This window comes from Rhinolophus sinicus, chromosome 14, assembly GCF_057876585.1.
Source record: "Rhinolophus sinicus isolate RSI-liver-muscle chromosome 14, RSI-T2T, whole genome shotgun sequence".
NCBI classification, from domain to species: domain Eukaryota; kingdom Metazoa; phylum Chordata; class Mammalia; order Chiroptera; family Rhinolophidae; genus Rhinolophus; species Rhinolophus sinicus.
This window is the reverse complement of record NC_142514.1, coordinates 70,102,490-70,127,483: the sequence shown is the minus strand read 5'-3', so window position 1 is coordinate 70,127,483 and position 24,994 is coordinate 70,102,490. Positions and strand designations below refer to the sequence as shown.

Here is a 24,994-nt window from a genome sequence, read left to right as displayed (position 1 = left end):
CGCTTGTACCTTTTTATCTCTTTCTTCAATCCTCCTTCCTGCTCCAAACACAAAGCCAAAACAATTTGTGTGACTGCACTTTTTTTCTCTTTAAGTTTAGGTATGTCTGGTTTTTCACTTGGACCTAGCAACTCATGTCAGTTATAATCAGATGACTACCTTGTTTATAGGATCAGCCATGATCAAATGACCACCTTATTTACAAGCAATTAACCATGTATTATTTGATATGCCACTTCCTTATTCACTCTCCTCCCTTCCCCCCAAGGTCCCTTTTACAATGGAGTCAGTTCTCTTAAACTAGTACTTTCTTGCCTTAGTTCTCAAAAGCTTTCAGGCACAGTGTTGTACAGTTCTTTACATACGCACATAGTATGATCATCAATTATTTGACGTTTTAATACAGAAGTGAAAAAAAAAATCAGCCTTTGATGTTATACAATGTATTTAAGGTTTCCATTGTTGTCACTTTAATTAAAATTCTAAGACCTTTGGTTTGGTGACCTTTTATTGTAAGAATTGTATCTGTTGGTCAGCTCCCTGACCAAGACGTGACTTTTTAGTATTTTCCACCCCTTCTCTAAAAGTGTTATAGGAAGATTTTAATAATAGTGCTTTCATATGGAGAATCTTACATTTTACTGTATGAAATTTTTTGTTAATCGAAACATCTTTATCAGTATCTTCTTCCAATCTATTGATATTACACCTGAGGGGGAGGAGGTAAGAAATATTAAAATTTTAGCTTATGTTAAGGTAATCCACAAATCTTTAAAAAAGAAAAACCTTTATCCCCCACTCTATTTAAGACGAACATAAGAACTGATAATCTAGTATTTATGTATAAATTAATGCTTTGGGGCATAGAGATCTAAAGCCCTGAAAATGGTAGGTGTTAGAAATTCTAACTGGTTTTTAGTCAGGAATTAAATATTTTTTATTTCAAAAATTACGAAATATTTCAGATATGCTAAAAAACAGAGAATATAAAAGTACTTGTACATCCACTGCCTGGCCTATAAAAAAGAAATCATGACAAATATTATCTAAATCATCCAGTAATTATCTTTAGCAATCAATGTGAGGTATTAGTATTGACACTCACATTTATTCAACACTTAATATATGAAGGACCATCATACATTATTTTCTCCTTTTATCCATGCAATAGTATTATGAAAGGTTTCTTATCATCTTTTCATGAAGAATCTAAGCTTCAGAGAGCTCAAATAATATGCTAATGGTCGCATTGCTAGAAAACAGTGAAAGTCAAGGATTTGAACTCAGATTTGTGTGTGTTATTTTAAGGCCATATGTGTTCAGTGTATATGCTGTGCAGCGTTCTAAGAGAGACTAATATATTGGTAATGTGAGAAGGATTTGGATGCCCATTTCACTGTGGCATTCTGAACTTTTCATTAAAAAACTAATGGCTGCATAATAATGTCCAGAGGGGTTGCATGCAGTAGCATAATTTATTTCATAAGTCATTCATTCATTTAACAGATATTTATAGTGTCTACTTACATGTCCAAGTACTATTCTAAGCATTTGAGATGTGTTTATGAAAACAAACTAATTCCTGCCTTCATGGAGTTTACATTCTAGTACAGAAGTCAGACAATAAACAGTAAAGTAAAATGTAGAGTATTTAGGCGATGATAAGGGTTAAACAGGAGAACAAAATACCTTAAGGAAGGGAAAACAAAAAGGTGTTGTTTGGATTGAAAATTTAGGGAAGTTGACCAGGTTACTTTTGAATGAAGACCTGAAGGAAGCAAGAGAGCTAGATATACAGGTATCTGGAAGGGGAGCAGAATCTGGTTGGGAGTGTGCCTGATGAGAAATAGCTAGGAGGCCATTATGGATGGGACAACATGAGTGACCAGGAAAGTGATAGGAGGTAAGGTGTTGCCCATGTTGTCCTCAAGAACACTCTCCACTCCAAATTATTTGCAGTTTCCCAATCTCACCATGCTCCCTTACTTACCGCCCTTCTTTCCTGGGATTCTCTTTCGTAACCTCTCCTTGTTATTCTGCATATCTCAACCAGTATCTTTCAGGAATCAGCTGAAGCTTCACCTTCTGTGTAAAGCCTAAGCTGGCTACCCCATCCCAATAAAATTGACCATTTTACTTTTACACTCAGCTTAGTTCAATTGATTATACCTATTTGTTTTCAAGTCTATCCTGCCTGGCTACACTATGAGCGCCCTGAGGTGGCACCTGTGTCTTATCTTTTCGTTTCTTGAAACTGAGTCTCATGTTCCAGCACTTAAATATGTTTGTTGAATGCATAATGCTCAAAGTTCTCTGCTCTGTTCTGTATAGTCTCCTGGGTAGAACAACTCAGTTCTACTTTTTTCAGCAGTGAGGAAGTTCAGAGAATGGAATGGAAGGATTCTGGAAACTCAAAGTCCAACACTAGTTTTGAGACAAATTTTTATCATGGTGGAACAAATTCTTTGTGTGTGAAAATTCAGTGGAAGAAAAAAAAGGATATTGCACATTGCAGATAATTTAGGGTGTTGTTGACCATGTGAATGAAGACTTTGGCTTTAACTCTGATTAGCAATCGGAGATTTTAGTATAGGAGCACAAGATCTGACCTAAGTTTTTAGTGGATCCTTCTGGCTCCTGTGTTGAGAGTAGATTGCTGGAGGCAAAAACTAGAGAAGCAGGGAGACTACGAACAAGGCTAATGAAGTAATACAGGCAAGAGATGATGGTGGCTTGGACTGGGGTAGTAATAAGTGATTGGATTCTGTAGAGATTTTAACAGTAAAGCTGGCTGAATGTGGCGGTACGAGGGAGACAGGAATCAAGCCTTCTGGCCAGAGCAAAACGGAGTTCCCATTCCAAGATGGGGAAGACCACAGGAGCATCTGGTTTGGGGAGGAATACGAGGAGCCTAATTTTGCATATTTTAAATCTGAGATTCCTAGGAGATGTTTAAGTAGCCCCTTGAATATTTAGAATTGGAGTTAAAAGAGGATAGGCTCAATAGAAATATAAATTTGGCAGCACTTGACACAATGATAATATTAAAGCCATGAGAGTGGATGAGAGTACCTGGAGAATGAGTGTAGATAAAATAGAGAAGAAAGTTCAAGAATTGAGCCTGAGTGTAAACCAACATTTAATAAGTCAGGCAGAAAAAACTGAGAGCCATATGACTTCACTCATTTGTGGCATATAAAACTGACAGCAAGAAACGAACAAGACAAACAAAAAAATCAGTAAACACAACAGTTCAGTGGTTACAAGGGGGTAAAGGGGGTCAAATAGATGATGCTGGAAGGAGAACTGACTTGGTTGTGAACAGACAATACAATATGTAGATGATATATTACAGAAATGTACACTTGAAACCCGTATGATTTTACTAACCAATGTTACCCCAACAAATTTAATAAAGATAAAAAAGTGAAAATAAAGATAAAGGTTGAGAAGATGAGGATAAAGCAACAGAGCACGAGAATACCAGAGAAAAGAGTGAAAGGTGATTTATGTTGTTTTGTTTTTCTTTTTTTAAGGTAGAAAGAAGTACAAGTACATAAAAACATGTTTTTATGGTAATAATTAAGTAGGAAAAACTAATGATGTATGAATGACAAGATAATTGCTGGAGTCAGGAGGGTATGGGATTTAGTGCATGAATAGGAGACTTAACTTGGTTTAACAAGGAGTTAATGCACAATAACAGGAGAGAAAACAAAATATATGAGCAAAAAGAGGTAAAATATAAGATGTGATTGTGAGAGTTTGTGAAATTCTCTCCTGATTGCTTCAGTTTTTTCCAGTGAAATCGTAAGCAAGACCAGGTTAGAGCGTTGCTGGTTTGAAGAGGAATTAATTATAAAACAGTGATCTAAGAGAGGAGAAGGAATGGACTAAGCAAATACTGTTTGTTGCTAGGATGCATTGAGTCCAAATGAATTTAGTGATTATTAATTTAAATAAGAATCATGGTTGTATTTCTCTTTGGTCATATTTGCATAGGTACAGACACAGAGTTGTCAGTATGTTGGCTCAGAATAGTAGTTTCACCAGGAAGTATATACTAACTACTTAGAAACAGATGGGGGAGGGAGGATAAAAGCAAGGGAAAGTCTATAATGATTAGAAATTAAACTTAGTAAGGAGAGAAGCAAGGAGTGAGGAACAATGAAAAGTTGATGGGCAACCTGGATTTTCCCTATGAGAAGGATTGTTGAGCTTGGGTTATGTCATAAAATAAGTAAGTAGGAGAGAATAGGAGATGAGAGTTGAAGAGTGGTTGTTTAAAACCAAGATTTCCCTATTTTAGGATATTTGTTTCTTGCTTTTTTCATTACAAATATGCTTATAGTTAGCATCTTGTATATAAAGTTTTTTGGCACCTTGAATTTCCTTAGCCAGTTGTAAAAAGTAGAATTACTGAATTATAGGATATCAGCATTTGTAAGGTGTTTATATGTACTAAGTAAATTTTCTACAGAATATTTCCAGAGTATATCCTTCTTAGCAGTGAGATTCCATTTCACTAATACTTTGCCAACATTAGGTATTTCCTTCTTGCTCTCATTCTGTTTCGTTTTTTCTTTTCTAGTTTGGTAGGTCAAAAAAATTCTCTTATATTTATTTTTAAGTGTGCATATCTATTGGTGTTTCTTTTTGTGGCTTTCACTTAAAAGTTTAGAAAACACTTTTAATTAGTTCCAGATCAATGTGATTAAAGAGAAAGATACTAAAAAGTTAGTGAGAAATTGGTTGTGATAGATTTTCGTCATTAACTTTCCTATTTATCAGCAATAAACATTACAAAAGTATCTTTGAAGAGGTTTCATTTAAAATAAAAATAAAAGCATACCTAAGAATAACCTAAATGAAAAGTAGAATAGAACCTAAGAAATAAACACTGAAAAACTTTGCATACAGTCATTTTAAAAAGATGAATAAAAGGTAAAGGCAAAATAACCACATGTTGTGTAAACATGAATTTCCCCACAAAATGCACATTAACAAATCCAGGCAAATTTAATTCCCTGCAGTATTCCAGAGAAATGAAAAATCTAAATAATAATTAAATACCTAGACAAAAATAATAAAACAATATTGCCTAACTTTAAAAATATAAGCAATGCTGATCTATAACCAAGTGTTTGGTATGTATTAAATGCTGTGCTAGCTCATTGAATTCTTCTGATATCACTGTAGGTGTTATTACTCGAATTTTCCAGGTGAGGAAATGGAGATTCTAAGACATTGAATGACATGCACCGGTGTTAATTGTACAATGAGGATTTGAACCTAAACCTGCGTAACTTCAAAACCCAGTCTCTTAACTAATTTAATACACTGGTAGTTAAAGTTTGGGGAGAATAAAACAATATAACAAAGGGAGAAATTAGTTCTACCAAATATAAAAAGGCATTACAAAGTTTTACCAAAATACTATGATACTAGTCCAAAAAAAGACAGAAACACTTGAAATTTAATAGGTAACCAACCCTGAAATAGTCCTTACTAACTGAAAAAGTCTTATAGTTATCAGTTCATGATGAAGTGGCTATCATACAAATGAGGAATTGATGACTTATTTAAAAAGTAGTAGTATTAAGACACTTGAGTAGATGTTTGAGGAAAAATCAATTTAGATTTTTATTTATAACAAAATTTCAGAAGATTTAAAGGGGATGGGAAAGGAGATCCAGGTGAGTGTTTTTCTAAATTTTATTAGCATTATTTCTATTGTAACATTAACTTTATTCACTTAATTTTAATTGTCTGGTTGAACTTACCTTTCTAAATCTTTTAAGATAAATAAAATGTTATAATTTTTTGGAGGAAGTATGTTAAGAACATTTGAGAATCACATTTGTTTCTTTGGCTTTCTAGACTTTAATAGCATTTAATAATTGCTTATTTGTGTAGACCACCATGCTATTTTATAGTCTGAGATCATACATTTCCAATCATCTAAATGTGTTTTAGTGAATAAAACAAGGAAATCTAATTTGCAGAATATCTTTGTAATAACTCTGTAAAAAGTAGAATTGCTAATTATAGGATTTATTTGTTCTAATTTGTGGTCCACTTAGTAAGATACAATAATTCAGAATCTTTTATTTCCTTTGTCTGAGACTTTATGTGTTACATAAACTACATTTTAGTCTTTACTGGCAAGATATTAGACTGAATAGATAGAATTTCCTGAGGAAGACATTTTTTAGTAGGAATTTATAGGAAGGTAGGGTTGGAATAAGGCTGAACTGAGCTGTGAAGAAAACTGGTACAAAAAGGTAGTGGTTTTGAAATTAGAGTGATACCAAAATGAAGGGACAAACTTTAGTGGATTCTAAAATGAAAAGATAATTTATATAGGAGATTAATATGAAATTATATTGGTGAAATATGCAAAAAGATTTTTTTAATGTAGCGTGCTTTAGTTTTAATATTTAATAGCAGTAATTTGACAGGGTTTTGGGAATTGGGCATTGAACGATTAGGTGAAGATTTTTTTTTTAATCTAGTTTTTACTTTCTGAACTATGAAAAAATGCTAGAAATTGGAGCTTTTAATTTTCTTATGTTTAGAACAATTCATGAACGATTCATTTGATGAAAACTGTATTTTCAGAATGTAAGGAGTTTTGCAACTTGGCATATTATGTAACACGTTATAAATGGAAGCTGGTTTAGTTCTAAACTGACAATTGGATATTTATCCTATGAGCAGGCATTTTTCAGATTTCTTGTTTATGTGATAGATATTTGAATACTATTTATGTAGATAGGCTTTATAGGAGATAAATGAGTTAAAAATCTTTTCTATTTAATGGAGATGTTAAGACATACAAGGTCAGGCAATTAAGTTTGCGAACTCATCCTACTAGAAAAAGTGCTACATACCTCATTGCTGAATATCACTATGGTCACCTTCGAAGTACTCCACTAAGGCAACTATGCACCGACACCAGTGCCTAGTTCACCCTTCAAAGCAATTTTGGAATGGCCATCTTTTTCTGGAATGGCCCTCAGAGCTGTCATCGTATTACTCTTGATGTCCTGAATATCATCAAAATGTCTTCCTTTCAGTGATTCCTTCATCTTCAGGTAAAGAAAGAAGTCATTGGGGGCCAGATCAAGTGATTAGGAAGGGTGTTCCAATACAGTTATTTGTTTACTGGCTAAAAACTTCCTCACAGACAGTGCCGTGTGAGTTGGTGCATTGTCATGATGCAAGAGCTGTGAATTGTTGGTGAAAAGTTCAGGTCGTCTAACTTTTTCACGCAGCCTTTTCAGCACTTCCAAACAGTAAACTTGGTTAACTGTCCAGTTGGTACAAATTCAAAATGAATAATCCCTCTGATATCGTAAAAGGTTAGCAACATCGTTGCAAAAAGTTTGCGAACTTAATTGTCAGACCATGTAGGAATATAAGAAAATGTAGTGTTGATTATGAGTCATTATGATAGGTATAGAAAGAAGGGTTATTTTTGTTTGTACTGTAGCTTATATTTAAAATTCAATCACAGCTGGAATGATAAATGTCATTTCCTTTGTCATGTATTTCTTACTCTGAACCTTTAAGAATTTGACAAATGAAAATTTGTTCATTCCTTAGACTCTTTTCTTATTTATAAAACATGGTACATTTTTAAGTACTATGATTTAGGTATCATTTTTATGTCTCAGGAATGCTTGCAAACCTTATTTTGTTTGTATGTTTCTTTTTTCTTTCTTTTTTTGCAGAGGTTACGCACAGAAAATAGGCTTTTAAAACAGCGCATCGAAACATTAGAAAAAGTAAGTAAATTACTACTTGTGCAATTTCCTGTTGAATGTACAGTATATTGTTTTTCTATTTCACATAAAAGCTGATGAAATCTAGCACAGATGTCTCCAAAGTTGTAGTATTGACTGCTTAACTTGCCTAACCTACTACTTAGCTATATAACTTGTCATTAATAAAAATTGATCACTACTAAGTTCTTGAACTTAAAGTTTTAACTAAGGGTATTATTATAGTAACATAATACATATGATATCTAAAATGTATTACATATAATATCTAAAATGTATTTTCTTTAGAGGTAACCTAATACATATAATAGGTAAAATGTATTTTCATTAGCGGTAACCTATTTGAAAATCTATTCTGTGTAGTAGTTTTAAAGATGAGTTTCAAATATTGCTTGACTTTCTGGTCACATATTAAATGTGGCAATGATTTCTTTAAGGTCTAGGATTGCTTTAAGTTTAGTCAAAATGATTTCTTACATAAAATTCACCATGATTTTCAGCACAGGGGAATTAAACTTTTGATTCGTAGAATTATTTTGTTACCACTTGTCACCTCTTCCTCTTTGTTTCGTATAAAATAACTGGACAAATGTAGAAATTTCACATTCTTTCTTATATTATGCTTTTGATATAATGTCTTTTGTTCTTTTGTTTCTGATGGTATAAGAGTATATTGAGTAATAAAAGTATAGTGTAAGAAAACATTATAAGAACAATATCTGAATTTACAAACTTTTGATGATTTTTGCGTGTGGTTTTTTTGTTTGTTTTTACTAAAAATGAGAGAAAGTAGGTTTAAAAGTACTCCTCATGATATTGCCAAGTATCTTAAAATTTTCCCTGAAAATCTGTAGATCGATATTTAAGAAAGCAATAAATGAAAAATAGTTCGCATATTTGTCTTTTGTTTGAAAGTATTGATGGTTTCGTATTAAATAGCTCTGCACAGGGACACAATGCTTATTACAGGTCTATTTTTGTTGTATAATAATTGCAGGTACATTATATTAAGTCAAAAATAGTTTTCCTGTGTTTCCTTCATCTTATTAGAGTTCCTTTAATGATAATCCTACTTTTTTTGTTGACTCGCAAAAAGCCTTAGTTGTTTTTAAGTTGTTTTAGTTATATACTTTTTCCCACTAAATACTTAGTTTACAGTACAATATACATCTTCTTAGTTAGTCTTTTATCTTTGGAGTGAGACATTTTCACAGAGAAAGCATTTTTATTTCATGTAACATTCAGGCTGATACAGATGCTGTAGGAAAGTATTAAGTTTGGATTTTGCTTCTAGGAAACTAAGCACCTTTTTTACTGGCTTAGATGGCTTACATGTGCCCTTTAGCACTTAGAATTCTGTAAATATATATGTATCAATTAAATTCTGCAACCAAAAAATTCAGTTATTGCTAGAGTTTATTATGTTGAGCTCGTTAATTTCATTTGTCATACTTTTCATTTTACATATTTTTCTTGCTTTGTGTCTTTCGAAGTTGGGATTGCACAAATTGCTGTCACACTTTACAAGTGGAATTGCTTACTCAAGTTCCTTCTCCCTTTCATATAAGCGGCTGACTCTAAAAATAAAGATTTAAAAGTATGTTGTAAGAAGAAGATACTTGCTTGTCCCAAATAATTAAAAACCTCTTGGAATTTGTGTTTCGTCTCTTCTAGAAGCACATGATTTTCTTCAGTCTCTCCTTAATTTGATATATTTTTCTTAAGGTTTAAGAGTAAAAATACATTCAGTAAAAATAGTTTTAAAATCCACATGTCCATTTTGATTACATGAAACGTAGGTGGAATTTGGGTATGCTTTATTTCTTCTTATTCCTAATTTTATCACCTTTATTTTATTCCTCTCTCTTATATTTCTATCTGAATTTTTCCTTTTGTAGGAAAGTGCTTCATTGGCAGATAGATTGATACAGGTATAGTTTTTTTTTGTTTTTGTTTTTTAGCATTTCCCCTAACTTCTAAGGCAAGTTCTAAACTGATATTTTAATGCATGCAATTTTACATGCATTTTCTAAGAAGTAATTTTTTGGGTGGTATGTATGGGTATAAACTTATTTTAAAACAGTATGTTGTCTTGGTTTATTAAACACCCTTTGCACGTTCTAAAGCTAACATTATTTTAAAGTATTAATTACAAAATGGCAATCAGTGACTTCTGTGAAATTAACTACTGTTCATTGAAATTTTAATGCTGCATGTACAAGTCAATAATATTGCATGAACTGAATTTTCATTGACTGAAAGATTTGTTCTCAGGATTGTCAGGTGCATTTTTTATTTAGCTTCCCAAAATTTGGTGGAGCAATAATGAGCTGCTGGCTAATAATTACTTAGGCTGTTTGTTCTCTGAGGTGATTTTTTAAAAAATATGTCAAAATAACAAAACCTCACAAAGGCAGTCTTTCTTGACTCTGTCCTAAATTGCTTTACACACACAAAAATTATGTCCTAAGGGACAAGTGACAAGAGCCCAGGAGGCTGAGGAAAACTACCTCATAAAACGGGAACTGGCCACCATCAAACAGCAGAGTGATGAGGCCAGTGCTAAACTGGAGCAGGCTGAAAATACCATCAGGAAGCTCCAGCACCAACAACAATGGGTAAGGAGTCTGGTAGTACTTTTTCTCACCTTTCTCATCCCCTTCCCTTTAGACCTTTTTTTTTTCCCAAAGCACCACTCTGTGCTCTTACTATAAATAATTTGGTTTTCTACTTTAATTAAATTCTTAAATTAACCAATTTTATTTCTGTAATACTTCATGGTCTCACAGTGACCTAAAGACTCCTCGTTCTAATTTTTTTTTTCTGTCTCCATAGTTTTGTTAGAAATAGGGAATATTTTCTTTTCCTTATATTATGTTCTGAGTCATAGTAAATAAGTGATGTATGTCAGACCTGCTTTCCAGGTTTTAAAACTCTGTTTCATAATGGGTATTTTGCCATCGGTAATTTTTAAATTTTAACTTCAGCTGATTTTTGTTAATAGTGCAAACAAAATATTATCCAGTGTAGAATATATGTAATTAATTCATTTAAAGCTTTGATAATTTGGTGATTTATGTCTTATGCTGTACTATATAGCCTTAGCTTCCTACATCAAGACACTAAATTATGGGTTAAGGTATATGCTTACATTTTTTCAGAAGGAGAGAAGTTGTCAAAATTAAAAAATGAACTTATAAAAATATGTTAACAAATTTAGGATACTAAACAGCTGCTGATTGTACAGCTATCCTCAGATAACTTTTGCAACTTAGACTTCATTTTCCATTGGGAGATTCAGACTATTGTGATCTCAGTCAAGAATATGAGAGTTAAAATTCAACTGTTTATTTTTGAGAGAATATTATTGTTTCAGTTTTCTGTTTTCAAGTAGGAGTTGGATTTTAGTAGGGTAGGCAGAAAAAGTTGTGTTAAACCTAGAACTCTGTAACGGTCTGGAAGCAAATAGAATGACTTTAAATTGGATATTACTTTTATTCAGTAAAATTAAGAAACAGCATCATCATCTAGGTTCAAAAATCAGAAAACTAAAAGCAAAAAGGAAAATTTGGCAATTGAAAAACATAACATCAATTTTTTTCTATTATGGTATTCAAGATGATTAAGAAAAATGAATAGGAGAATGGTAATGAATACTAAAAAGATAGGAACTCAGATATTTTGTTCTGCCTTTGTCTGAAATGTCAATATCAAAGCATAAAAATAGAAAAAGAGAATTGGGGTATCATGGTGGGAATTAAGCTGAACTGAGTTGTCAGTACAATGTGATTTTGTTATAAGTATAGATAATAAATATATTAATATTTACATTTAGCATAAGCTATAGTCATAATACATTAGAATCATAAATTATTAGTTTCTTTGCATGGCTTTTCAAAATATTGAGACCTAGGTAGATATGTATAAAAATGTAAAATGTTAGTTTATAATGAAAAAGTTAAGTGAGGAAGCAAAAATGGCCAGAATGAACTGAAGCTTTTGAAAATTAAGTGTAACAAAAAGAATCTTTGTGCTTTTTTCCTAAGGACAAGATAGAGCCACGTTATGGAGATAAGATATATAACAAGGAGAAAGCAGATCCCTACTTCAATTTTGTTTCCAATTTTTTCTCACTCAGCAAATGTTCTCCTTAACTAGAATAAATTATAAAAGAGATATATAAAGCAGAGCTGCACAAAATTTATTAAAGTCACAGATCCTTGGTTAAATTTCCAATTTCAAAGCAAAGTGCATATTCCTAGATATTGAAGTAATTTGCAGAATGTTCATAGAAATATTATTGTCTTGAAAGAATTTTAGAAAATGAGATACTAAAGGCTTTGGGGTAGGCAAATACTGTGCTTACATTTAGTAATAGCTAGATACCTGAAAAGAGGACCAATGACATTGATGCTTCATTAAAAATTCCTAGAACATCTGGTTTGTGAACAATTAAAAAAATAACTTTTACTCACTAAAAGCCAATTTACTGTTTATCCTAAATCCTAACAAAGTAACTTTGTTTCTGTAATAGACAAAAACCATGCCATAAGTGCAGTTTTATAAGTTATTTGGTATGCTTTCATGATGTATTTCTAGTCAAGGTAGAGAAATAGAGATGAAAGTAGTAAACTTAAGTGATTTTATAGGTGATTAACTGTATCAAGAGGCTGTTCATGTTGAAGTGAAGAGACATCATAGGTCTTTACTCCTACACTTATGCTTCAAGTATTTAATCTATTAATATTATTTAAATGTTCAAATGTGAGGTGTCAGAATTGTATAAATGAAATATTTCAGAAATGTAGCTAATATGTTGGATGATGAATCAGGATTCCAAAATATTTAAACAATCTATTAGAATAAGAAACTAAAATAAAAGATTATTTCACAGGAATAAATCTATAGCCTTGCCCTTAAGTTTAAAATTATAAGATGTAACTTAGTGATGCTTTATATGATGAAGACCTAGAAATTTTAATTGGCAGGAAATCAGGAATTAGCCAATAATGTAATATGGCTGCTCCCCCACCACGCCAAAAATGTCTCAAGTATAGTCTTCCTAGAAGTATAATGATCCAATTCAATTCTAAGTAGCTTGCAGAAAATTTATAGTGTATCTAGTTTGAATACCAAAACTCGTGTCAAATATTTACAGGCCATATCCTGGCAGTCTAGAGAAGACTGGAAGGCCTGTATATTTTTAGACTGCACTAAAGAAGGTTTTGTAAGAACATCATAGACATGGTCATTTTCAAATATTTAAGATTTAATATTATGGAAAATTGGTTAGCTTTTTTGATACTGCTTCAGAGGGCAGACTGTGCTTAAGATTCAAGGAAACAAAATCTTATTTGTTGGAATTTTGACAAATGAAGTAGCTGTTTTGCAAGTAGTGAGCATACTACTGGTAGAAAATGAACATCTAATGCTAAAAGTTTTGATCATAGCCTTCCAGTATAACTTCATGAATTCTTCAAAACTCTCAGAATAAGAGTTTCAAATCTGTAATCCCGTAGGAATTATTCAATTACGAATATAATTATTCACCACCATCACCCTCTACTGCCAATGCATATGCTCCTCGACTTAACAGTGGGGTTACGTCCCATAAACCCATCATACATTGAAAATATTGTTGGTCAAAAATGCGTTTAAAACACCTAACCTGGCTGGCCTGGTGGCTCAGGCGGTTAGAGCCCCATGCTCCTAACTCCGAAGGCTGCCGGTTTGATTCCCACATGGGCCAGTGGGCTCTCAACCACAAGATTGACAGTTCAATCCCTCAAGTCCGGCAAGGGATGGTGGGCTCCGCCCCTGCAACTAAGATTGAACATGGCACCTTGAGCTGAGTTGCCGCTGAGCTCCCGGATGGCTCAGTTGGTTGGAGCGCATACTCTTAACCACAAGGTTGCCAGTTCGATTCCTCGACTCCCGCAAGGGATGGTGGGCTGTGTCCCCTGCAACTAGAAAACGGCAGCTGGACCTGGAGCTGAGCTGCGCCCTCCACAACTAAGACTGAAAGGACAACAACTTGACTTGGAAAAAAAAAGACCTGAAAGTACACACTGTTCCCCAATAAAGTCCTGTTCTGCTTTCCCAATAAAATCTTTGGAAAAAAAAAAAAGCACCTAACCTACCGAACATCCTAGCTTAGTCTAGACTACCTTAAATATACTCAGAATACAACATCTAAAAAACCCTGGCAACATAATAAACTGTAGAGTATCAGTTGTTTTCCCTCATGATCATGCCTGAGTGGGAGCTGTGACTCCCAAGTCTTTTTTTTTTAAAGTTAAAATTCTTTCAATGCAAAGACCATATCGAATGGATATTAAAGTGTTATTTTTTGAGCCAGATTTTTCTTATAGCACTTCACTTTCCCCCTTTCCTCCAAATATAAGTAGCAGCCAATTAGTCATGAGAAAGAAAACAATCTGATTATTCTATAACTTATTGTCAAAATATCAGTTTCAGTTTGTGTAAACTCTTTGTATTTTGCTGAGTCCTATATGACTGATGTGACACTTATAATGGAGCCGTGTACTCATTCATTCATTAGAAAAGTATGTGCCAAGTATTGTCCTACTTTCTGAGAATATAATAGTAAACAAAAAAATAAATAAGCTTTGCTACTAGAGAAGTGTACTAGAGTTATAGTTGAGGAGAAATATTAAACAAATTAATTTTAAGTGATGTTAAAGGGCTGTAAGGGAAAATAACGCAGGCGTGAGGTGGTAGGTGTGGTGCTATTTTAGGTAAGATAGTTCTGAAGAGCTTCCCTGAAGAAAGTAAGTAAGTTTGACCAAAGACTGAATTATATGAAGAAGGAAACCATTTGAAGATCTGCGGAGAAGCATTCCAGACAACACATACACTTAATATAAAGGCTTTGATCAAGGAATAATTTTGAGGTGTTTAAGGAACAATAAGATATATATTTATAAATCCTAGGGAAAGTAAATACACTTTTTCAAAAGAAAAGATATATAAATAAATAGCAAAAATCGGAGGTAAAATGGAGTCATTTAAAAATAACCATTTAATCCGACAGAAAATAAAAAAGGGGGCCGCCCAGCCGGTAGTTCAGGTGGTTGGAGCCCTGTTCTAGATGATGTGGTAGATGAGGGTAAATGGGGTCAAATATATGGTGATGGAAGGAGAACTAACTCTGGGTGGTGAACACACAATGTGACACATAGATGATGTATTACAAAATTGTACACTTGAAACCTATGTAACTTTATTAACCATTGTCACCCCAATAAATTTTAATAAAAAAACAAAGTGAGTTTCATGTAGCTAGGTCTTGATTTTATCGAACATTTTAATTGGTAGGTTTAGAACACCTGCATTTAATGTAATTATTGATATGGTTGAATTAAAACCTACAGTCTTGCTAGCTTTCTATTTCATCCGTTTATTCATTGTTCCTTTTTAAATTTTCTTTTTTTTACCCCCTTCTTCCACCTCCCCCCACCCACTCCAGTTCAAGCCATTGTTTCTCAGTCTAGTTGTGTAGGACACAGCTCCCTGGCCCATGCTGGTATTATGAGCTTTGTGCTCCCCCTGGCTGGGGCAGTTGGTTGCCAGTCGTCAGCTGGTTGCTCACAGCAGCACACGGCAGCTGTTGCCGGCCACCAGCCACTCCTGGCAGCACTCGGCAGCTCATGGCAGCTTACACCAACCTCGGGCTACTCACGGCAGCCCAGCTCCAGGGAGAGCTGTTGTTCACAATCTTGGCTGTAGAGGGCGCAGCTCACTGGCCCATGTGGGAATCGAACCGGCGACCTGTAAGCTGCTTAGGGCTGCTGAGTGCTGCCAGGAGCAGCGGTGGCCAGTGTGAGTGGCCGGCAGCCGGCGAGAACTGCCGTGAGCAACCAACTGACAACTGTCAACCAACTGTCCCAGCCAGGGGGAGCGCAAGGCTCATAATACCAGCATGGGCCAGGGAGCTGTGTCCTACACAACTAGACTGAGAAACAATGGCTTGAACTGGATTGGGTGGGGGGAGCTGGAAGAAGGGGTAAAAAAAGAAAATTTAAAAAGGAACAATGAATAAACAGATGAAATAGAAAGCTAGCAAGATTGTAGGTTTTAATTCAACCATATCAATAATTAATTACATTAAATGCAGGTGTTCTAAACCTACCAATTAAAATGTTGGATAAAATCAAGACCTAGCTACATGAAACTCACTTTGTTTTTTTATTAAAATTTATTGGGGTGACAATGGTTAGTAAAGTTACATAGGTTTCAAGTGTACAATTTTGTAATACATCATCTATGTGTCACATAGTGTGTTCACCACCCAGAGTCAGTTCTCCTTCCATCACCATATATTTGACCCCATTTACCCTCATCTACCACTGCCCTCCCCCGTCGCCTTCTGGTAACCACTAAACTATTGTCTGTGTCTATGAGTTTTTGTTTCTTTATTTGTCTTGTTCCTTTGTTGCTTTCAGTTTTATATCCCACATATTAGTGAAATCACATGGTTCTCGACTTTTTGTTGTTTCACTTAGCATAAGAAAAGACAAAATAGTGCCATTTGTGACAAATGGATGGATCTTGAGTTTATTATGCTAAGAAACTCATTTTATATGCAAAGACCTTGGTAGATTAAAAAAGTCAAAGGATGTAGTTGCAATGAACAATTGGAAAAGGCAATTAAGAAAACAGTTCTACTCCAGTAACATCCAAAATAATAAAGTTCCTAGGAATACATTTAACTAAGAAGATGAAAGACTTGTACACCGAAAACTATGAATCATCGTTTATCCATTCATCTATTGATGAAAGAAATTAAAGAAGACATGAATAAATGGAAAGATATCCCATGTTCAAGAAGACTTAATATTGTTAACATGTCAGCACTATGCAATATGATCTACAGATTCAGTTCTGTCAACCCTATCAAAATCCAGTGATCTTTTGCAGAAATGGGAAAGCTGATCCTGAAATACACATGGAATTTCAAGGAGCCCTGAAACAGAAAGTCTTAAAAAAAACCAGAGTTGGAGGACTCAAACTTCCTGATTTGAAAACTTACTACAAAGCTAGAGCAATCAAAACTGGTACTAGCATGAGGATAGACATATAGAATTTGCTAATTTTCTATATGATCCATTTATTCAGACATGTAGAATAGAATAGACATGTCATGTAGAAAAGACGTATAGAATAGAAATTGAGTCCAGAAATATACATCTGTGGCCAATTGATTTTAAACAAGGATGCCAAGACAATTTGATGAGGAAAGAATAATTTCTTCAACAAATTGTGCTGGGAAGAATAGATATCCTCATGCAAAAGAATGAACTTGTACTTCTCTCACACACCATATACGAAAATTAAAGTGGAACAATGATCTAAACAGAGATTTTATGATTTTAAAACCCTAAAACCCTTAGAAGAACAAATAGGGATAAATCTTCATTACCTTGGAGTTGGCAATAGATTCTTAGATGTTGGTTCTTTGACAACCAAAGCTTGAGCAACAAAAGAAAAAAAACAAAACAAATTGTACTTCATCAAAATTAAAACCTTTTGGACATCAAAGGACATTATCTGGAAAATGAAAAGAATCTGCAGAATGGTAGAAATTTATTTGCAAATCAAGTATTAGATAAGGATTTAGCAGCCAGGATATACAAAAATTCTTACAACTCATCAGAAAGACAAACAACCAAATTTTCAAATGAGCAAAGGACTTGAATAGACCTTTCTCCAAAGAAGATATACAAATGGACAACAAGCATATAAAGACAGTAAACATATTTAGTCTTTAGGGAAATGCATATCAAAACCATGATTAGGTGCCAATTCACATTCACTGGGATGGCTCTAATAAAAGAAACAAGTGTTGGCAAGTTGATGGAGAAATTGGAACCCTTGTACTACATTGTTTGAAATATAAAATGGTCAGCTGCCGTGGAAAACAGTTTGGTGGTTCCTCAAAAAGTTAAACATAGAGTTATGATACGATCCACATAGAGTACCATATGACCCATAATGCAACTCCTGGATGTGCACCCAAAAGAATGGAAAACTGGTATTCAAACAACAGTGTGTATACATGTTTGTAGTAATATTAGTCACAAAAAACGTGAACACAGAACAAAAGTCCATCAGTAGAAGAATTGATAAACAAATTGTTTATATATACAATGAAACATCTTTCAGCCATAAAAAGGAATGAAGTACTGATATATGCTGTAATATGGATGCATCTCCAAAACCTTAAGTGAAAGAAGCCAGACACAAAAGATCACATATTGTATGATTCCATTTATAGGAAATACCCAGCATAGATAAATCCACAGAGGCAGATTGGTGTTTACCAGAAGGTAGGTGGGAAAAAGGCAAGAAACTGCTTAATGGGTAAGGTATTTTACTTTGGACTGATGGAAATGTTTTAGAACTAGATAGAATTGGTGCTTGCCAACATCCTGCATATGCTAAATTGTTGTTCACTTTAAAATGCTTACTTGAATTTTGCCTCAATAAGTTGTTTAAAGAAAAAAAGACTAAAGAAATAAAGGTTTAAGGCTCAGGGAAACAATACCTTTAATTTGAATGATTGCAGTAGAAGGAGGAAATAAGGAAAAAACACATAACATCCCAGTGCTAGAACCCATTGGTTAAGGTCAGGGTAGGACCAGAAGAGACTGAGCTAACTTATATGAGGAACCTTGAGAAGATGAGGAGATCCCTCAGGGCTGGGGTTGGGCATGTCTTAACCAGAGTTGTGGTTTGCATTGAAACTGAAGGAAGAATGCAGTGTGAAATAAAGCATAGGTCAGTGACGGCAACTGGAGAAGTGACTTAAAACAAGTTGTCAGACCAGTGGCCCATAGGAACTATAACCCAAAGGCAAGAGAATTTAGATGTAAAAGAGACAAGAATTGGAAATATTGGTATTAGTGGACAATGGGAGAACAGCTTGGGCAAGTGTTGAATACGGGGCTATTATACCTACAATTCAACATGATTTGGGAAGATGTGATGTTTGGATAGGCCAGCTCCATTAATGTGCCAGAGTAAAGTAGACATGGGACTTTCATGTTCCTCTACCTAGGAATAAGATTGTTCATAGAATCTCAGTTAATCTGAGGTGGTCTCAGATTACAAAGGTTAGGAGTAAGAGAGGCCAAGTAGATTGTTACATGGATAATAGCTAATGAGGTGACTCCACCCCCAGTGCATTTTCCAGGAGTGCAGGATCAAGATGGTCTGCCTATAACTGTTGGACACAATATACTAATTACAACTGGGAGGCAAAATGTAAAAAAAGGAAAAAGATATATGACTCAAACACTAAACAGTAGAAAGCTGGAGTGTCTGTATTATAATGTCAGATAGACTTCAGAACAAGGAATAGTTCCAGGAATAAAGAGGGACATTTTATATAGTAATAGGGACAGTTCACCAAGAAAACATAACAATCTTATTAGGATTGTATGTTTTTAGGGATGTATGTCTTCTAGCATGTATATGCTCCTCCCAGCAGAGGAGCATGAAGCAGAACTAATAGAGCTGAAAGGTGAAGTGAACAAATTCAGTTATAGTTGGAGTTTTCAATGCCCATCTCAGTAACTGAAGAAAGAAGTAGGTGTAAAATCAGTATGGCGGTAGAAGACTTGCAGGACATTATCAACCAACTTGCCCTGATTGATATTTATGGAACACTTTACCCAATAACAGCAGAATATGTTCATTTTAAGTGCATATGGGACGTTTACGAAGATAGAACATCTTATGGGCCATAAAATAAACTCTAACAAATTTAAAGGAATTGAAATCATACAGAGTGTCTTCTTGGATTCTAACAGCATTCAGTTAGAAATTAATAATAGATATCTGGAAAATCCCCAAATATTTGAAAATTAAACAACACATTTTTTTACCCACTATTAAAGACAAAATTTCAAAGGAAATTAGAATGCATTTTAAATGAAAAGGAAGACACAACATTATCAATATTTGTGGGGGTCCAGTTAAAGCAGTGTTTAGTGGAAAATTTATGGTATTGAGTGCTTATATTAGGAAATAAAATAAGTCTCAAATCAATAAGCTTAAGAAACTAGACATATAAGAGCAAAGTCAACCTAAAGCGAGTAGAAAGAAGTAATAAAAAGAGTACAAATCAATGAAATTGAAACAGAACAATAGGAGAGAAAATTCATGAAAAGCTGGTTCTTTGAAATGATCAATAAAGTGGATAAACCTGAAGAAATAATAACCAGTGTCAGGATTGACAGTGACTTTTTATAGATGTAGCCAAGTTGTCTCATACACTGAATTCATGTAATTCCTTCCTCATGGTGTTGTATTCCCTGTAATTTAGATTCAGTTCAACATTTTAAACATTTGGATGATAGATGATGTTGTGAACTTAGTTTTGTTTTAAATCAGGAAGCACATAAGTTGTTCCAACTATCAGTGATGCTGAGTTTGATTAAATGCTAAGTTGTTTGCTACAGACTCTTTCCTTTGTAAAGGTATGGTTTCTTTTTTGCACGAATAAGTAATCTGTTGGGAAATACTTTTGTACCAAATAAATGTCTTATTCTTTTACCTATCTTCACCTTTTACGTAATGATTTTAACAGCTAATTGAGTTTCCAAAATGGTGATTTTTAAATCTTTTCTCATTTTTCTACACTTATTAGGTAATGTTCCTCTGTGAAGAGACCTTTCTCTTTTTCCCCCTTTAATTTCTTACTCACTCACTATGGACTCTTGTATCACTCCAGATTCATGGACTTTTTGTTTGTTTAATGTTTTATTTTTTTTATTTTTTTTGTTTAATGTTTTATATCATTTTTAATAGTTTTAATGCTGTTGACACAATATGCCATAATTATTTTACAATAACGTGTCAAATTTTCGAAAAGCAGTTTTTAAAACTGCTTTAAATTTTATTTTTAATTAATTTTGAGTATGATGTCATTTAAAAAGTATTTCTGCAGTACACAGTTACACCGATTTTCTTTCATGCTGGCCCTTGATAGTGTGAATCTGATATTGTTGGTTTTCAAAAATCATTGAGTTAATTTCTTATTAAATTTAGTGTTTAGAAAATTATATATACACTAAATATATACATACACTAAATATACATGTGCTAGTATTTAGTACACAGTATATATACTAAATGCTAAATAAATATTCAATTTTAAATTAAATAATAAATATTAAACTAAGCATTATGATTAAACTGTCCCTTTAATATTTGTTTTACATGTTCCATGTCAGTTTTTTCAGGAAGCCTGTAGAAGTAGAAATGATTCAGTAAATGATCCAATAATATTTCATACAGTTGCCTGTTCTGACTGTCCCTTTTAAGTGTGGTGGGGCACAAATATGTTTATGTTGGATGATTTCTCCTGATGAGTCTTGCTTAATCTATTTAAAAGCTTTTGCCCTACACATGACTGCTTATCACCCAGGTATCCTGAATAAGCAGTTTTGTCTAGCAGTTTGTTGGTTTAGATCAGCATAAACAAGGATTGTAGTAGTTAAAGCTGCTGAATGCTGAAATAACTGCCTTTTGTAGTTCTTGGGACCTTTGTACCAGGAGGTACTTAAGGAGAGATCAGACAAGATTTCTTCTGACCTTCCTTCTCTTTCCTATAATTCTAGAAGAAAATAGGAATTTTGTGATACTTTTAAGAACCAAGGATTTGATACGAGAAATAAAAACTAATCTTACTTAGATTAAACTCATAAATAAACCTTAATAAATTAAAAACTACCTGTTTGTCAGTGGAAGTTGTGAAATCTAGATAATTTATTTTAGGAAATGTGTTTGTTTAGCACATTTAGGAATTGTCCTACACCTGATTTACCTTGTGGTTTTGTTTTTCTTTTTGAATATGGAAGCTAATGTTTAACATCTCTTCCTGTGTTATAAACACTGCTTAGCTGTACTTTAGTGACATTTCAAGAAAAAGCCATTTAATTTCTAACTATTAGCAAGTTGATATAAGTCTTTCTAAAAATCCAAAATAAAGTGATGGCTTTACAATCTAAAAGTTTGAGAAACTCTTATGCTATTGATCAACATGCCTATAAATCTGGACAGTTTTTAATCCAAAATTAATTTTGACCTTAGTCTAAGATTCAATGTTTTATATTCATTAAATGTTTTATGTAATCATCTTTTCTTTTCAGCATAAATAATAAATGAGGGTTTACTTTAATGGAACTTTACTGTTTGAACATTTTTTTCAGCACTAAAAAAAATCTTGCAGCTAACAGTATGTAAGTAACCAGAGATAACTTTACACCTTAAAGGATGAATGTAATTTTTCAGGTGTTGGGAAGAAATCTTTTAAAGATGATATACCAATTTTTCAAAAAAATTCAGTATGGCAAATCTTTAAATAGTGCATCCATATTGTATGGATTTTTTATTTTTAAGACTATTTGGACCATGTAGTAAGGAGGATTAAAAACATCGTTGGGGGTCATATGTTGAGGGGGAAAGCAAAATATAATTTTTCATTTAATTTTTTTCTGCTGTGGTTTTGTCTTGTATAGAAACCTCTCCTGGACTACTTGCCTTGTATGATAGTAGTTTTTTTTTTCGAATGCTTTAGATGAGACAGTAGAAATATACCATATTCCCACACTATTATAAATTTTATTTTTGAAACAAAGGTTTTATAGGTTATTTTTGCAACAGTCAATTCCCACTCCCCATGTTTAATATAAAGTATATAATAGAGGGGTTTTATTGTTTTTAAAACCAAAAGTTGACTAATTTCATTCAGCAATTGTTACTTGCTTACTATGAAAAGCACAGTTTAGTTCTGACAATACAGTGGTAAATCATTCAAACTAACCCTGGCATTGCTTACACAGTATATATTGAGATATTTTAAAAATTAACTGCCCAGTTATTATTTAATTAGACTTGTGATAAATGCTACAGAAAAGAAGAATACAGATTCTGTGAAATGTGTGAGTTCCTGAAAAGGACATATAATTATCAGGACTTAAACATAGTTGCTTAATGTGTAATTAAATTTAGAGACTTTGATACGTTTGTGTAGACAGTTCTTTTTCCAATTTGGTTTTTTTAGTTAATAATACATGAAACTTATAAATACGAATATTTGCTTTTCATTGTATCACTCATATATCCTTTATCCTTCAAACACTGAATGTGAGAAGTCATTCTTTTGTTTTACTCAAGACACAGCAAGAAGGATTACTAAGCGCTTTCTGGCTTATCTTTGCCTTTATAACTTTTGCAACACCAGAAAAGCACGTGGGATTAAAAAGTAGGACTACACTTACTAAAAAGGTTTTTTGTCAGTTTCATTGGAATGGGATTGCTAGTGTTACAGGAACATTAAGAGATTCATTGACAAAGTGAACTTGGCTTAAGTGTGGGGAAGTCATTCATTATTTACAGACTTAAATAACCCAGCCATCATAATTGTGGCAGTTGTCATTTGGTAAAACAAATTGTATATATGCCCAGGTTACTAATTTGAATATGAAATACACTCTTCTAGGGATTTCTTATTACAAGAACATTATGTGAAATGTTTAGCATTTTTCATGTTTAGATTTTTAATATTAAATCATTAATTCTTAGAACAGTACATATAAAAACAATGTATTAGGCTCTTTAAAATATTATTTCAATCTTTATATGGCTTACAGGTTAAGAACATGGGCTCCGTAGTTCATACACCCAGTTAACAGAAGTACTCCTTGCTGTCTGACCTTGCTGAGTCTTTTTAGTTACTTTGTTAGTAAAGTCACAGGAATGTAATGTACAACATAGGGAAAATAGTCAATAATATTGTAACAATTTTGTATGGTGACAGGTGGTTACTAGAGTTATTATGGTGATCACATTGTAAGATATATAAATGTCAAATCACTATGATCTACATCTGACACTAATATATATTGTATGCCAACTATACTTTAATAAACAATAAGTTAAAAGAAGTGGTGGTAAAGGTTAAAGGAGAATACAAAGCACTTAGCATTTGTCTGGCACATAACAAGCCCTCAATAGATATTAGCTGCTAGCATAACCGTCATTATTATTATAAACTTTAAAACCTGTTTTATAAATAACAATTTTTACCCCTGCAGGAAAAAAGACAAAGGAGCAGGTAGTTTACAAACCACAGCAGCATCTTCTAATATCACCACTTTGATGCCAATCCTGCCACTCACTGGTTGTGTGTCCTTGAGCAAGTTTCTTAACTTCTCTGTGCTACAGTTTATACAGTGTATAAGAGAGGGTTGTTAAGACTTAAGTGGGTTGTTGTGCTCTAGAATAATGCCTGGCACATAGTGAATGCTCAATCAGTGGTAGCTATTATTAAGAATTAGTATTAACGTTATTCCATTATTATGATTCTACCAGCTTGCTCGGCCAATGGCATAGACTGCTAGTAATAAAAATCAAAACTTAACAAAGAGCTAAACTTGATATAGTAAAGTGTCTTTTTATTATTTTATATTAGTTTCAGGTGTACAAAATAACACAATGATTAGATATTTACACCCCTCACAAAGTGATAACCACCCCTGTCCCCAAGTCTACTACCCATCTGACATTGATATAGCTGTTACAATATCATTGACTGTATTTCCTGTGCTACACTTTACATCCATGACTATAGATATAGATACACACACACACACACAAAGTCTGTGAATTAAGTTTGCAAACTTGCTGCAACAATGTTGCTAACCTTTTCTAATATCAGAAGGATTATTCTTTATGAATTTGTACCAACTGGACAAACAGTTAACCAAGTTTACTATTTGGAAGTGCTGAAAATGCTACGTGAAAAAGTTAGAGGACCTGAATTTTCGCCAACAATTCATGGCTCTTGCATCACAGCAATGCACCAGCTCACACGGCACTGTCTGTGAGGGAGTTTTTAGCCAGTAAACAAACAACTGTATTGGAACACCCTCCCTACTCACCTGAGCTGGCCCCCAATGACTTCTTTATTTACCTGAAGATAAAGGAAATATTGAAAGTAAGATATTTTGGTGACATTCAAGACATCAAGGGTAATACGACGACAGCTCTGATGGCCATTCCAGAAAAAGAGTCCAAAATTGCTTTGAAGGGTGGACTAGGCTCTGGCATCGGTGCATAGCTTCCCAAGGGGAGTACTTCGAAGGTGACCATAGTGATATCCAGCAGTGAGGTATGTG

At 33.6% G+C, this 24,994-nt stretch overlaps 1 protein-coding gene across 6 annotated transcripts in view; it reads left to right on the top strand.

Annotated features, from left to right (window-relative positions):
• Window positions 1-24,994, top strand: part of EVI5 (ecotropic viral integration site 5) — a 223,954-nt gene that overhangs the window by 110,187 nt on the left and 88,773 nt on the right. For 4 of the 6 annotated variants that reach the window (XM_019752838.3, XM_088791325.1, XM_088791324.1 and 1 more), the window contains exons 11-13: window positions 7,737-7,790; window positions 9,686-9,718; window positions 10,259-10,405. In XM_019752838.3, the coding sequence (XP_019608397.3) occupies window positions 7,737-7,790; window positions 9,686-9,718; window positions 10,259-10,405 (234 nt within the window). The remainder of the gene's footprint in view (window positions 1-7,736; window positions 7,791-9,685; window positions 9,719-10,258; window positions 10,406-24,994) is intronic. The other 2 variants (XM_088791322.1, XM_019752853.3) reach the window with 2 other exon arrangements.